At 34.6% G+C, this 15,461-nt stretch overlaps 1 protein-coding gene across 1 annotated transcript; it reads left to right on the top strand.

Annotated features, from left to right (window-relative positions):
- Positions 1-560: 560 nt before the first annotated feature.
- Positions 561-14,449, top strand: LOC134844956 (uncharacterized transmembrane protein DDB_G0289901-like). The gene is made up of 8 exons (XM_063861783.1): positions 561-656; positions 4,463-4,724; positions 4,938-5,312; positions 6,005-6,187; positions 8,682-8,765; positions 9,019-9,096; positions 9,995-10,096; positions 14,232-14,449. Exons 1-8 carry the CDS (start codon positions 561-563, stop codon positions 14,447-14,449), a joined length of 1,398 nt encoding a protein of 465 aa, XP_063717853.1.
- Positions 14,450-15,461: the final 1,012 nt, after the last annotated feature.

Genomic DNA, 15,461 nt, shown 5'->3' with positions numbered 1-15,461 from the left:
TTTCTAAACATTTGTTCACTCCATCCATGCCAAAAAAAGTCTAAGACTTAAGTGCGAGTAAAAATAGCATGTTCTCGAACCGAAAAAAACTCTTAATTCTTGCCAATTTCTTCGCTGCCTAGTCTGCCGAAATTGAACTCCAGAAATAAGGGCCATGATTTCTTTTCTTTCAAATCATCGACGGAGTTTCAGAAGTCACGTATAATCATCATTGCACAGAAGTCAGAAGTTGGGTTGAGAGACAAAACTTGATATTTTTTAAACTCGTTGCTGTCATCAATTGATGTGAAAAGCTTGCCGAAGTCATTGATATTTGAAGAAAAACCGAAGCTTGCGTTACACTGAGGGGCGAAAACTGTAGCCGATTCATTTTTTAACGATTTATTCCAATTTTTGATTGTTAATATCACTTTGTATTTTTTTTAGTTTTATTTCGTTTTTGCAAAATTGGAAATACGAAAAACAGCTCGATAACAATTTCGCCGCTCACTAAGTTTGTGCAGCCATTTGGGATATAATTAAAAGAGTACACGATCTTTTGCAAAGACTATTTGTGGAGGATGTTCCGAAAGGGGGGCTTACGGAGGAGTGGAGGGGGAGTGAGAGCAAAACCGGTCCCGGTGGAGTCTTCATCCTCCAACAGCCAATCACTACAGGTGAGAAGTTAGAGATAATAAAGACCTGCCTTATAATCTTCAAATTGTTATGCAAATTAGAAAATAAATTGGGAGATTTGGATTTTTTTCACTACCCCTTGCATAAAAAAAATAATTGGAAATCATAGTAAGGCGTTCACTGTAAGATCGTCAGAAGTACCACGTGAAAAGTCTTGATCCGAAAAATTTGCCTGAAGTCGCAAAAAAGAGCGTAAATCAGCCAAATAATCTAGTCTGGATTATGAGACAGAATCGAAACGGACTAAGATTAGAAAGCCATGATAGCCTTTGGTATATTCTCTGCGAATGGCAGAAACCTCAAATATTGTGATTGTTAAAGGATGGATTTGTTTCAAAATGAAAAATTCGTGGTTCTTTTGATTTTTCCTACTAAGATTTTTTATAAAATGAACTAATGAACCCTTACATAAGCATTGCTTGCTATTTGTAAATTTAGCGCGTGAGATATTAATCCAAGTTCGAAAACGTTTAATTTTGATCTACATCATTGTAAAATCAAACGCGTAAGGTTTTTTTGTTCATGCGGAAAGCTTATAATTTTGATGATTTAAAAAATGTGGAGGAACTCTATATTTGAGTGTGTTAGTTTTTTTCCGACCATTGAATTTTTTGAAATTTTTGAATTTTTTGATTTTTCGTCTTATTTCGAGCAAATAAAGCAAGCGAACAGCCTTATTATTACTCAAAAGCCCACAATGGCTTAATTTAAAACGTAAGACCTAATTTTTACTAAGATAACGTTAGTTTACTTAGAGTATTAGTTTACTTAGAGTATTCCTTATATCACACCGCGTCAAAACAAATCGACAAAGATTTGAAAAAATTTTTGTGATATTTTGTAAAGACTTTGATCTGAACATTCTGTGCCAATTGCACAGTAACCGGCTATCCTGGTTTTTATTTTTTGCTTTCAATGCGAAATTAGGTGTCATAAATAAAAATTGCAACCGTCGAGTGATATATCATATTAAAGCCCCCTCAGTCGTGACGCGCATAATTTGGAGAGAAACCATTTTGAAAATTTTGGTTTTTGTCTAATTTCAAGCTTTTGGAGTGAGGCTAAGCAATCTTAAGAAATCTTTTTATACCTCATTTATTTTAGATTAAAATTAGTTTCTAGAGTTTTTTTAGCGCCAATTTGAGAATCAAAAACTTTCTGCAAAAAATATGTACAATCTGCAATTCGAAATGTAAAACTTTTATACAATTTTTTTTTTCGTTTTTTTATTCATTTTCTAGAAAATCAATTTTCCATTTAGCTTATTTTACTATTAATGTCGAATAAACCTGATTTTTGTTTTTATTTTTCGTTCAGAATTTCATATCACACCACGCAGAAAAAAAACAACACTAACTTTGAAAAGTTTTCAAATTAGTGTCGTTTTTTCTGCGTGGTGCAAAAAAAAAATCCGAAAGAAAAAAAATTGAGGCACAATCAAAACGTGTTTTTTCAAGAATGGGGCTGGAACATTCTGTGATATTTGCACAGTAACTGTTTATCCTTGTTGTTCCGACCAGTGAAAATAGGGAGGAACTTTGGATTCCGGTGTGATTTAGTTTTTTTTTGTTATCCACGCAATATCAGCTACCACAAATAACCATTGGACAATGTTGAATGAATATCATATTAAAGCTTTTTTAGTCATGATTCGAGTGATATTAGAAAGTATCAAAAAAAATCTCTCAGTAACGAGAAAAGCAGTTTGAAGTTTTTAATTTTCGGTCTAATTTAAGCCGCAAAAACATAGTTCTGTTCAATTAAAGGCAGTTTTTGTAGTATTTTAGCGCTAGTTTGAGAATCAAAAGTTTGAAAATTCAAAAAATGTCCCTACAAAATTTTGAACAATTTTTCATAGTTTTTCATTTTTTTTTCTTTTTTTTCTGATCAATTTTCTTCAAAATTTGTTTTCAAATTGAATTATTTTAATATGGTTCTCGAATATGCCTAATTTTTTTGTTTAGATTTTTTTATCAGAATATGCAGAAAAAAAGCGACGCCAATTTGAGAAAACATTTTTTTTTCAAGAATCTTCTGGGAACATTCTGTGCTACTTACACAGTAACTGGCTCTCCTTGTTTTCGCTTGTAGTTACGGGCCAAAATCTCATCCTCTGAACAATGATATACACCACATTTTGGTCTTATCGCTACGTTTTTTTGCAAAAAGGTATTCGAATAGTGTACGGTTTTTATCTTGGCCAATTGCTAAGTAAAACAAATTCTCAAAAATCAAAAAAAATTTTCATCAAAATTCTAGAATCTGCACAGAAAAACGGCAGATATAAAATTAGATCAAACGCCCTTAAAAAACAAACCCGTTTTACATTTCAAATATGGCTTGAAATTGAGCTACCTCAAAGATTGTCAAATGCAACAGTATTTTTTTTGATAAAAAATTGTATATACTTGCTGATGAAAGGATATACAACCAAAATCATTTAAAAAGTTGAATTAAAGTCATTGAATTAAATTGATTACTCAAAATTGATTTAAAGATTTCTTTCATTGCATTTGAAACCCATGCTGTAGTCAGCTAGCGATTTCAATTTAGTTCGATTTCAACAAAGTTCGAATTTTAAGGACTACATGGCGCAGATTCTGTGGCGCGATGGCGCACACTCTGTTTAAAATATTATTTCATAACAATCTTCAACATGTTGCTGCGGTAACTAGAAGAATTTACTTTACTCAAAATTACAGAAAAAAAAAACAACTTCGTTGACAGAAAAAAAAAAAAGAAACAAACAATGTACAGAAAATTTGTTAAGAACAAAATTAGCAAAAAGAAAACTTTGTATAAAGAGACAAATCGTATTATGCATTGCATAAAGCTAAGTGAGAACACGCTTAAGCTTAGATTTAAACTCACTCGGAGCGTACCCTAATAAAAAACAAACTTAAATAGCGTGTATGAAAAAACTAAAAAAAAAAACAAAAAAAAACTTAATTTTTCCTTGCTAATTCATCCTCTAGAAAAGTGGACCTGTAAAATCGCAAGAACTTCCTTTAAGTTCCTGTAAATTCCTCTCTAGATAACGATTCGAAATCCTGAAAAATGAATATGTTCTATTGATGCAAAATGAAGCAACCCAATACTTTATTCCTACACTCAGACTTGATCAGTACAAAACTAGGTTGTCTGAAGACATTGCCTGATCTTCTGCAAGAATACAGTTCGAGCAACCCCAACCCACATCAGAACATAGTCATATGTTTATCAGGCTGCAAGTTTAAATCTGATATGCATATAAGGTGGCAAATAAAATTCGAATAAGTTCACTGTTTTCGAGTATAAAGACATCCCTCAATCTATTATCTATTAACAAAATCTTTCAATTCTTCTTTTTTGAAAATTAAAAAACTATTAGGCAGTAAAATTTTGTCGCTAAAAACTTGCATTCTGTGAGCCATATTAATTGATGTCTTAATTTTTGTTTGACAGCAAAAGATCTCAAAAAATAAGTTGTTTCTTTCAGTTTCCTTACGAAGAGTCGGAAATTAATATGGCATAGGGTAGGCTTTTATTTCTCGCATTTTGAGTGCAGCACGAAGCTCTCATGGAAGGTCAATTACAGTATCGTATTGATCCACCATTCATTTTTTTTTCGAAACAAGTTTAGAAAAAAGCACTTCAAAACAAATTTAGAAAAAATTTTAAGAAAAAACGATCAGATTTTTGTGTATTTTTGTTTATTTTTCAATTAATTTGCAACAAGTACTTTTTTGTAAAATTTTGTGCTCCATGCACAGCAACTTGATATTTTTGCTTATATATGTGGTTTAAGCTGGTGGCGGCAGTGAACAATAACTCGCCCATCAGTAAGGAGAATGACTCATCGTCCGCCTCCTTCCACTCTTTCACGGGTGGGGGACCGAGCAGTGGGACCACATCAGACGGGGGTCCGTCACCCAACTCCACTCCAAACAGGGGCCACAGCAGCAGCAGTAGGGACTACAGGGGGGACAGAGGGATGACTAGTGGGGACATGCACTTCACTAGTGAACTGGAATCGACAGGGTCATATCAGAGTGCGGAGAGCCTCATAGGTATAATTGACACCGTCTGTAAATTGATACTGTATGTATTTTTTATCCCACCAAAAATTTTCTCTTGGTGGTCGAACCGTGACCAAACATTTTTTTAAAGCATGTACTATGCCAATTAACACTTAAACTATCCTTGAGTTCATTGACACTTTCCCAACTGTCTGTTCGCTGTTTGTTTGATGAAATCTTTTTGAACGATTTGGCTATTTTTAGAAGCAGTATCAGTGAATGAGAGAACTCGACTTCCGGAGATAAATGCCGAGAATTACTTGGGTTACGAGACGTTGAAAGGCGCCACGAACAGTCGAAATAACATCAACAATAGTGCCAGTGACCGAACAATTGCTGGAAACGAGCAGGGCGACGTCAGCATCAAGAAAAAACGGCAAACTAGCTTCGCGAAGCCTGCTGCCGGTTCTTCCAAAAAAGGCGGCACTGGCCGAGTTGGAAAAGAGTTGCCGGCGCTGATGAAGGGAGGGCGTGGTTTGAGGGTGGGAAGAGGTCAAAGGGTGGTTCAAGTGTACCCAGCTAGGGGGGAGAAAAAAGAGGGGGAGTCTAGCAGCAGCAGTGACCAAGAGAAGAAAAAAGGCACTCGATTCTATTTTTAAAAATTCCAAAAATCTATTTTTACCAGTGAAAATAGATAGAAAAATATTTTAATTATTTTGAAAAAAAAACGTAGCTATAGGACCAGGGGCGGATTTAGGGGGGGATGGGGCGGTGGGGGGGGGGGGGACGCACCCTCCCCTTCTTAGGGATTCGACCCCCTGCCGACCCAAAGGGTCCCCCCTTTGATACTTTTTCAGAAATCCATTTTTGGCCGACAGACCCTGAAATTTTTCTAAAGGCGCCCTCGGCGCCAATATATACTAACTTTGATGAGCGCGCGCCAAAAAAAAAACGCGAAAGCGGCTTTTTTCAAAAAAATCCCAAAAGCGGCTTTTTTGACTGTTTTTTCAAAAATTTGCCTGCCGCGCAGAAAATTTAGCCAAAATAGGGGCAAAACATTGCTTAGGGAGAGCTCAAAAAATCTATTTGGTCGACCTAATAAAAAAAAAAGGTCGTCAAAACTTTCGAATTTTTTTGAAAATCCGCCCCCCCCCCTCGAGAAAATACTAGATCCGCCCCTGTATGGGACAAATAAACTGAAAAGTAGCTAGAGATGATTCGGAATTGAACTTTATGGATAATTATAGAAGTAAGGTTAATTTCAGTCCAGCAAAAATGGATCGTACTGCTTTGAAAACTAAATTGCTAACTGATACGAAATTTGTTTACAGAGGAGAATTTGGAGGGAGGCGAAGAAGGCAGAGGCGGAGCCGTCACTCCGATGGACAGTTACATGACCTACAAGGACACCCAGAACGGAGGATCAGCAGGCACGGCCACAGCCACAGATCCCAGCAGGAGACAGACAGGGTCCACACTCCAGTCAGGGGGTACGACTGCCACTGGGGCAACAGGTATGGGGGCATAAGTGGGGGGGGGGGGGATTAGGGTAAACATCGTCAAAAACTACAGTTAACCGAAAGCGACGACTCGGTTATATAGTGAGAAAATCTGACATCTGACAAATTTCCTAACCCTCCTGTCTCAGCGATTGAAGCATTCAGTATGAACTGTATCAAGGAGCTATTGTGCTAATAGTCCTGAATTAAATGAATTTTATCGAGTTCTTTTTTCAAAATCTTCTATTTGTCGCTTTCGGTCACCTGTCGCTTTGCATGAAATGTTGCCTTGCGAGGTTCGTATTTTATTTAAGCCCTGGGTGAACTCCATAGACCGAAAATGCTACTCATACAATTCCATGACCTTAAGTCTATAAAAATACTCATACAAATTTTATAGATTTTGCTAACTTCTTTTCTTATTTCGGCAGAAAAGCCATTGCATCGTCATAATTTTTTTTATATGGAAGTTGTATGACTAGCATTTTTTTGATGGCGACAAAATTTTTTTGAAAATGCCCCCAGCACATATTTTTGCACTCAAACAAACATTTATCAAAAAAAACTTATGCATGCAAAATGCGAGTAGTCCTGGATACACAAAAGTTGAATTTTGTTCCGTTTCTCTAGATATTTTTTTCAACACAGAAGCGAAGTTGCACTTCGCATATACAAGCTTAAATATGACCGATAACGCTACTGGGAAAAACTGATTGAGTATAAATTTGAGTCGACAAAATGTTTCAAGTGTCACACGCCAATTATGACGCATTAGCAGTACCAGCCAATTTGAAAAAAAGAAGTCACCAACTAACATGCCTCAATTTATAGAGCCGACGCATTTTAGCTAGTATACGAAAAAGGTCATTGAAAACTTCCGGCCGTGTCCACGTTCGAACTCTCTTATTTTGTTGCGGGTCTCCTTCCCTACGCTAAAGATCCATGATACCTAGAAGATAATTATTGATCAAAATGCACACTTCAAAATGGACACAATTTGTCGCAACAATATTTGCGATTTAGGTTGAAAAAAAGAGAGTTAATACTCAAGCACAGCATGCTATAACACAAGCTGTGCTTGAGTATTAACGCTTAACACGCCAATTCCTTTTGTATGGCATGTTTATACATGCCTCGATCATTCCTAGATTAATCAAAAGTTTTTTTTCTAAAATAATTTTTTGCCAGTAGTCCTGGATACACAAAAGTTGAATCTTGTTCCGTTTCTCTACATAAATTTTTCCATAACGCTTAACACGCCTATTCCTTTTGTATTGCAACTTAGTATATGCCTTGATCATTGCCTGATTATTCAAAAAATAGAAAACTTTTCCCAATATATAGAATTTTGTTACCTCCATTATATCGCATATGTAAAACAACTCTGAAACAATTCAGGTCGTTTTCAATGAAGAAGATCAAATTTTTAGTGACTCTACTTCTGAGTAAACCAAGGTATTCAACAAATTTTTTGATTTCTGATAAAATGCTTGTAATAAAATTTCCAAATTCACAAAATTCACTAATCATAAACCTTCCATGCAACTTTTTGTATTTATGGAGTTGCATGAAAAGTGTGCGATTAGCTTTTCCTATATATGAAATTGTAAGACTAGCCTTTTTGGTTCACTCGGGAGTTTTAATTTCTTCTCTGGTCTCCCTCAATGACTCGATTATGAGAATGTGTTCTAAAAGGAGCCAGATCTTTTTTTAGAAATACCATACGATGTGATGCTGTGTTTGAGATAAATTGACAGTTGTTCTCTTTAAAACTGCGTCAATAATATTAGTTTTGCTTTACAAATTAAATTAAGTCTAGAGAGTTAGAACGAAAAATATTTCAAACAGGAAATATTGATGAAAAAATTACAGGAAAACATGTCAAGCAAGGATAGTCTGTTGCTGTGCAAGTAGCACAGAAAGTTCCGATATTAATTTTTTTTTCATTTATCTTGATATTAATGTCTTTTTAGTAGGCGGTGTGGTTCGAGAACTACAAAAACGCGTACAAAAAGAGTGCTGTAGATCATAAATTGCAAAATTTGTCTGCAAAAATGAATGATAAGCGAAAAAGAAAAAAATAAGTAAAAAAATTTAAAAACTTTCTGCAATGTTGTGCAGAAAAATTCAATTTTCTTTTTGAAAACCTTTATTGACATGAAAACACTAAGCGAAACATCCAAAACTAGCTTTTTACAATAAAATTAAATGTTTTTCAGCCTAAAAACTTCCATTAGAGTACATATTCACATAATGATCGTTACTTGATCGCTTTACTTGCTCAAAATAGTGTAAAAAACAAAAAAAAATATTAAAACAGTTTTCTCGAAACTGGAACTTTTTTATGTGGTTCGAATCACGACTGAAAGGGTTTTAACTTGATATACCACTTAACCCAGTACGATAATTATTAGTGTGGTATTTGATTTGGCGTGGAAAAGAAAAAAAAACTAAAACACACCCGAACCCAAAGTTCTCCATTTTCAATGGTCGAAACAATTATTTTTAGGAACAGGTTCGAAAGTGAAGGACAGTATTTCGGAGGAACCCAAAGCGGAGTCAGCCACAGAAACTCAGGCTCGACAAAACAAAGGTATTCCTGCGAGCAGTTTAATTTTATATTTCCATGCATTCATTGAAACTTTTCCAACTGTCTGTTGGCTATCTTTTGACATAGAGGCAAATTTGCACTTCTCAAGTACAAAAAAATCGGTAATTCATCAAAAATCGGTAACAAAAAATCGGCAGCTTTTGAAGGACTTGATAAACGGCTTGGTTTAAAAAGCTAGTCTGAGCGTTGGATAACAACTCATAACATTAACATTCATAACTGCATTCAATTTCAGATGAAGATATCGAAGGTGCCGAAGATGGAGTGGCTGCACTTCAGGAGGCTAACAGGCCATCTTCACAAGCCAAACAGGGTCAGTTTTACTACAGTGATGATTTGATTTATCTGGACAAAGCGAATAAAACTTGAAATTTAAAATCCGCGTTTCTCAAATTGGGTTGGCATAATTTTTGGTTGACTGAATAAAATGAAAAATTATCAGTTCTTGGAAGAAATTTTCAGCCCAAATTTTGCAAAACAAATTGCACTGTAAGCACTGTAAAACTGTAAGTCACTTTTGTTTTCATCATTTTTTGTCTGAAGTTAACTTATATTGAGAAAAACGCATTTTAAATTTCATTTCTTATGATTTGACAGGATAATTTAAATCAGCACTGTATAATTGGTTACAAGGATAATCTCAGGGCAGAAGATCCAAATTGTAGAAAATTTGGACAAACAAAAATTCTTTTGAAATTTCAAAACTGACTACTCGGTTGCGTTCAGATTTACAGAGTTCTGATGATTTATTAACTTTTTTTTACAATACGTTCCTCTTGGAACGAGGGCTTCCTCGATTGCTAAAGCCCATCATTCAAGTGAGGCGATAGTATTCACCAAATTGTGAGCAGTGTCTGGAATGCACAGAAACTGTTCTTACTTTAAAAGCATCAATCTACTGGCTTAACTGTCTTTATGATGTTCTCTCGAGGAACAGTTGATGTCTGCTATTGAGATGAATTTATATAAGGGGATAATGAAAACGAATTGAGATGAAAACGAATTGTTTTAATTAAGACTACTCGGTTTTTTTTGCAATGCATTCTAAAAACTTGAGAGCCATGTTTTTGAAATTTGTTAAAGTTATTCAGTTCACGATCAATTACAAATTGTCTATTTGGCTATGCTTTAGAAACTGTTAGCTACCTCTTTATAAGTTAAACTGAGACAAAATTTCTAATTCCAAATTCAGTATTCCTCAAAATTTTCAGAAGTGAAGGAGTCGGTTGAGTCCAGTGGTACATCTGGGAGACCTCGGGAGAGGGGTCCTTCTAAGAGGGAGCTGGACTCCTTCCGCCGGCTGACAGGAGGAGGTGGGTGCTCGTTTTTGTAAACATTTTGTGACTTTATAAACATTTGACTACGCCAGTAATTTAAAAAAATAGATATAAAAATCAGCAAACGAGCACCTTACTCCTGTCAGAAATTGCTTTATGAAATTTGATGAGAAATGAAAAAAAAATTCAAAATAAAAAGGTGAAAAAAAATAAAATTAAACTCAATCAGTAAACATTCAAAATTAGCAGAGTACACATGTACTGAAAAATCTTGTTTGGCTTTCGAAAGTTTTAGATGACTACAAAAATCCTCTGGACTGCCAATGTTAAAGCAATTCGTCGTCAGTGACACTCATAGGTCTTTACAATTTCTACCAATGCAAAAAAAAACGAATTGACTGAATTGACCAACGTTTTATAACAGCTCAAGAATATTAAGCCTTATTTGGGTCGTGAGTTTTGACTCGTTTTTTTTTTCAAGAAAACAAACATTTGATATTTTGACTTTTTTAAATTTCAAATTCAAATGATAAATGGAAGCAAAATGTACTCTTTTATATAATTCAAATAAAGTGGGCGCAAATGCAAAGATGATATATAATGATATATAAATGATATATATCAATATATATGAGAAGTCAAATAAATGATATATATATATATATATATATATATATATATATATATATATATGATATATTTATCATAAATGTGATATATATATATATATATATATATATATATATATATATATATATGTGTGTGTGTGTGTGTGTGTGTGTATTGAAAATAAATTTTCTTGACTTAAACCGTTCGTAAACTGAAAAATGAGCCAAAAAGATAAAGCCGGTTCATTAGACAGTACAAACACTGATTGAAACCTACGCAATTGATTTTAACGTCAAATGCCTTCGTTCTAAGTCAATCCAATCCCTTCTTTCATAGGAAGCCACATACTTCAATTTTTTTTCAGTTTCTTAATGCAAATCAAGTTTTCATTAAGTTTGGGCAATTGATTTGATTTGCACCAGCATTTCGCTTTAATATTCAAAGCACTTCATCCGGATTCATTGAATAAGGACAAGTGATTTCGCTAAAAAAGAAATCATTCCGCGTTAGCGTCTTAGAAAACATTCGTTTTTCGTTTTGAAAGTGTATATGAAAAAAGCAAAAGTCAATCTGCCGCCTTTTAAAATTTTGAGCATGTACTTTGAGCATGAGCTACAAAAAAACGGAAAAAATTTATTCAGAATTGATCAAATAATAAGTTTAGAAATAAATAACGGATTGATTGAGAGTAATCTCAGTCACAATTACATTTTACAATTGAAGAGAATTTTTTATCATTTTGAGGTGTGATCAGATTGTGAATAGAAAAAAGTCAGTAACTTAGACAAAAAAATGATTATTTTGTTAAGAATAAGTGTAACATGGCTACAGTATACAATTATGAACAACTATTGAAGCTCTAAGAGCTTTGAAGCGAATTTGTTTTTTTTGTATCCAGATTTTCTAGGTTTTCTTAGCACATTTTTTTTCAAGGAAAAGTTTTAATAAATTACAGCATCTCTTGAATTCTATATCATATACCAAACTGACGCCTATTCGTTGCGTAACTAAAATGCAAAACTTAATACCTAGCCCATTTTTGCTTATGTTTTTTACAACTAAAAACAATAACCAAAAATTCAGAGATCTAGTTTTAACAAATATATGTTTAAAAATGGTTCTGTAGACTGGGAATTTCATTGAAATAAATGATTAATCGAAATCTTCAGAAGCACCTACAAACAAGCAGTTGAGGCCTACTTATCGTTAAAATTTTTCGCTTGTGTGCCTCAAGTGCGTCATTAAATACGGACTTACTTCTAAAACAATATCTTTGGATTTTTTCCATCTTTTAAAACTCTTTTGTTTTTTTTTCGAAAATGAATTCAAATTTGTTTACAATGAAAACGAAGTATCGGTAGTTGGAACTTTCAACTTTTAAAGCTATTTTCAAATTCATTTCCTAAGTAAGAAGCTTTTAACGATCTTCAACAATTGCGGTAATTTACTCAAATTACTGTATCTTTTTTCAAAATTAAACCCTGGCAATTACTTTAAAAAACTCTGAAAACTTGAAGAGTTTCAAGGCGACAAACTTTGTTCTTTTAGTTTGTTTTTAGTTCCAAAACACTTATTTCGAAGCTTTGGAAAAACTTTTTACGCAAAAAGCTCAGCCAATGATGTTACGGTAATGTTACGACCAATGATGCATGAAAGAATGTTACGGCCTCAAAAAAAGCAACTTTTTGACTTCTAAACAATTTTTGCAAAAACTTTTGACTTTTTTTCGAAACCTATAAAACTAAATATGGGATTAAAAGTCAAATTAAAAACTGTTTAGAGATTCCTCCCGATTTCGGCGGCTAAGCCCTAAGTTTTGTCGAAAAACTCATGGCTTTTGGGAAAGTCAAACTTTTGACACTTTTATCCTTTTTTGGAAACTGTTTGAACTTTCTCGAAAATTACCACGCCAAACGTTTCATTAAAGGATCTATCAAGAATTCGTCTGGGCATATTTTCTCTGCATGATTTGCTATGCCCTTACTCCTGTAGAAAAAAAAAACTTAATAACTCTCGGAAAAGTCAAATGGTTGAAATTTTGACCGTTTACCGAAAATTTGTTTACTTTCCTTTTAAAATTTTTGTAAGAAATTCGTTGTTCTCGGTAAAAGTCCATTTGCTAAAATTATTACGGCAATTGCAATGTTTTTAAACTTTTCAATTTTTTTCCTCAAATTAGGCTGCCAATGAGATTGAAAAGTCAATAAAAAACAAGTTTCGGGAATCTTTCTTATATGTTGCTGCCTAATTTTTGCAGAAAAACTGTGATGATTAAGGGTCAAACTAATTTCATGAAATTTGAACAATTTTACAAAAATTTTCTGGTTTTTCTCAAAAGCGATTAAGACAAATCTGAAACTAAGGATTCAATCGGAAGTAAAAATTGTGGTATTTGTCCCTGCAGAAGCAACTACGCTCTAATTTTTGTACAAAAAGTGTAAGTTTAGAAACTTTGGTCGTTTTGGAAAAATTTTTTGTTCTTAAAAACTGTCCCGCCAATTCTGAGGTTTCAATTGAAAAAAAAATGTTGCAAAACATGTTGAATAATTGATATCATTTTCTTCGTAGAGGAGCCGGTATTGTTTTACTAAAAGTCCATTTTTTTGAAATTTTTACCATTTTTGCTTGAAAACTTTCCATTTTTATGGAAAACTACCCAGTCAAATCTGACGTTGAGTTCAAATGAAACAGCAGATAGAAGGAATCGCGGTGATATATTACAATAAGTAGTAATTTTAAGAATTATTTGAGTAGTGCATGTATTAAAATTGAGAACTCTTATGCATGATATAGAGCTTCATTTTCAATCACTTGTAAAGGCTACTAAAATAATTTTTATACATAAATTACTCTTCCAGACGGAATGTTGTTGAGAAAACAAATTTTACACTTCTTTAGCCAAAAATTTGACTTTGAATTGAGTTACAAATACGGTTCGAAGTATAACAAAGAGCGATCCAGCTATTTAACTTGAATCTGCCACCTATTGTAATATATCACCGGAATCTCCCCAATAAAAGCGGTTAAACCCGTGTTTTGGTAGAAAAAATACTAACATTTTGCGTTAAGTCCAATATTTGAAAACAAGGCATTTTATCCCGTATGACATATATTCTAAAAATATCAAACAAGTACCTCCATCTTTAGCTGGTCCCTAGTCAGGGGCAGATATAGGATTTCCACGAGGGGAGCGGATTTTTAGAGAAATGTTCGAAAATTTTGTTGACCTTTTTTGTGTCGACCAAATTGATTTTCCGAGCTCTCCCAGAGCACTAAAAAGACCCTGTCTCGGCCTAATTTTCTGCGCCGCAGGCAAATTTATGAAAAAAGGCCAAAAAAATTGCGTTTTTAGGCGCGCACTCCCGTCTCAAAGTTAGTATATATTGGCGCCAAAGGCACCTTTAGAAAAATTTTAGGGTCCGTCAGAATAGTACAAAGGGGGGACCCTTTCGATCGGCAGGTGGTCGGAACCCTGAGAGTGGGGGGGGGGGGGTGGCCCTTAGTTGTCTGTTGGCTAATTTTATGCCGAAAGGCTAAAAAAATGTTTAGGTTTTTTGTCTAGATTTGAGCGGGGATACAGCTGTGAAATCTCAGGGGGTTGTGAGTACGGGCGGGGGAGGGAGTACGAGGGGGGAGAGTGAAGGCGGGGAGAGTAGACATGGGGGAGTGACCCCAATGGACGACTACACTGAGTACGACGAGCCCCCTCCCCAGGGAGGCACTCAACAGAACAAGGACAGCACCATGCCAACAACCTCGACTGCTAGAGAGGGCAAGTAGATTTTTCTCATACTCATTAGTAGATACGTTCTTAGAATTAGTGGTAAAGCGTTCACTTTGAGATCGTCAGATCGTGTAATCGATCCCCTGCCATGGCAATTATAGTGTGCGAGGACGAGCTCTCACTTGACCTCTAGCTTCAGGTCTACCACAGCCTGACCGATTAAGGCTGCAATAGTGGTACCAGTGAAAGCTCTCTAGACGCAAAAAACGGCCTTGAGTTCGCTCAACAAAATAACTGTCGGCAGTTTGGGGAAATAAGAGAAACTGACTAGACAGGCTAGATAGCCTTTCATAGATCCTCTGCGAATTGCAGAAACCACATTTATTTATTATCATTATTATTGTAATTTGCCTTTCATGTATGGAAGATATGGTCTTGTAAAATATTATTCCCGCGGTAAAGTATCAAAACAGAGGTGAAGCAGACCTTCGCATTACTTGCGATACACCACAAACGGGGCCTAGGAAATTAAACGATAAGCAAATTAGACGGATGCTACAAAAACGAAATTAGACGGAATTTATTTTTTACAGATCTGGCATTTTAGACGAAAGGGAAAGGGCCAACAAAAATTTTTCTTAAGAGTCAAGTTTCACAAATACAAAAAGAACATAAAATGTCAATACCTATAAAAACAATTAGTTTAAATGAACATAAAATGTCAAATCTGAATATTACAGGAGAGTTTTGAATTGAATAAATTATGCATGATTGACTTGTAAAGTTTTTGGCCACCGAAATTGAACTGTTGTCTACAAACGATTTTCTTTTTCTAACGCAATTTGTGTGCAACCAAAGTTAATTTCTTTCATTTTCGTCCATTTTCTCACAATTGCAGTTTTGCAAAACCGTCTAATTTCCTTTTAAGTACCTCCGTCTAATTTGCTTATCGTCTAATTTATCAACCCCCACCACAAACATAGCATGACAAATTTGCAGACAGAAAATCAGACGAACGCCGCTAAGTCGAATTTTTTTCCAAAAGTATCAAGAAAACATTACCAGTCA

This window comes from Symsagittifera roscoffensis, chromosome 4, assembly GCF_963678635.1.
Source record: "Symsagittifera roscoffensis chromosome 4, txSymRosc1.1, whole genome shotgun sequence".
Taxonomy (NCBI): domain Eukaryota; kingdom Metazoa; phylum Xenacoelomorpha; order Acoela; family Convolutidae; genus Symsagittifera; species Symsagittifera roscoffensis.
The sequence above is the reverse complement of the archived record's forward strand: the minus strand, read 5'-3'. Positions and strand labels throughout refer to the sequence as shown.

What these genes read in the sequence shown, in the direction of transcription:
- LOC134844956 (XM_063861783.1), top strand. Translation starts at nt 561, where the DNA reads ATGTTCCGAAAGGGGGGCTTACGGAGGAGTGGAGGGGGAGTGAGAGCA. An exon ending in CCAACAGCCAATCACTACAG is followed by an intron (nt 657 to 4,462) that starts GTGAGAAGTTAG and finishes ATGTGGTTTAAG; the next exon opens with CTGGTGGCGGCAGTGAACAA. An exon ending in TGACCAAGAGAAGAAAAAAG is followed by an intron (nt 5,313 to 6,004) that starts GCACTCGATTCT and finishes ATTTGTTTACAG; the next exon opens with AGGAGAATTTGGAGGGAGGC.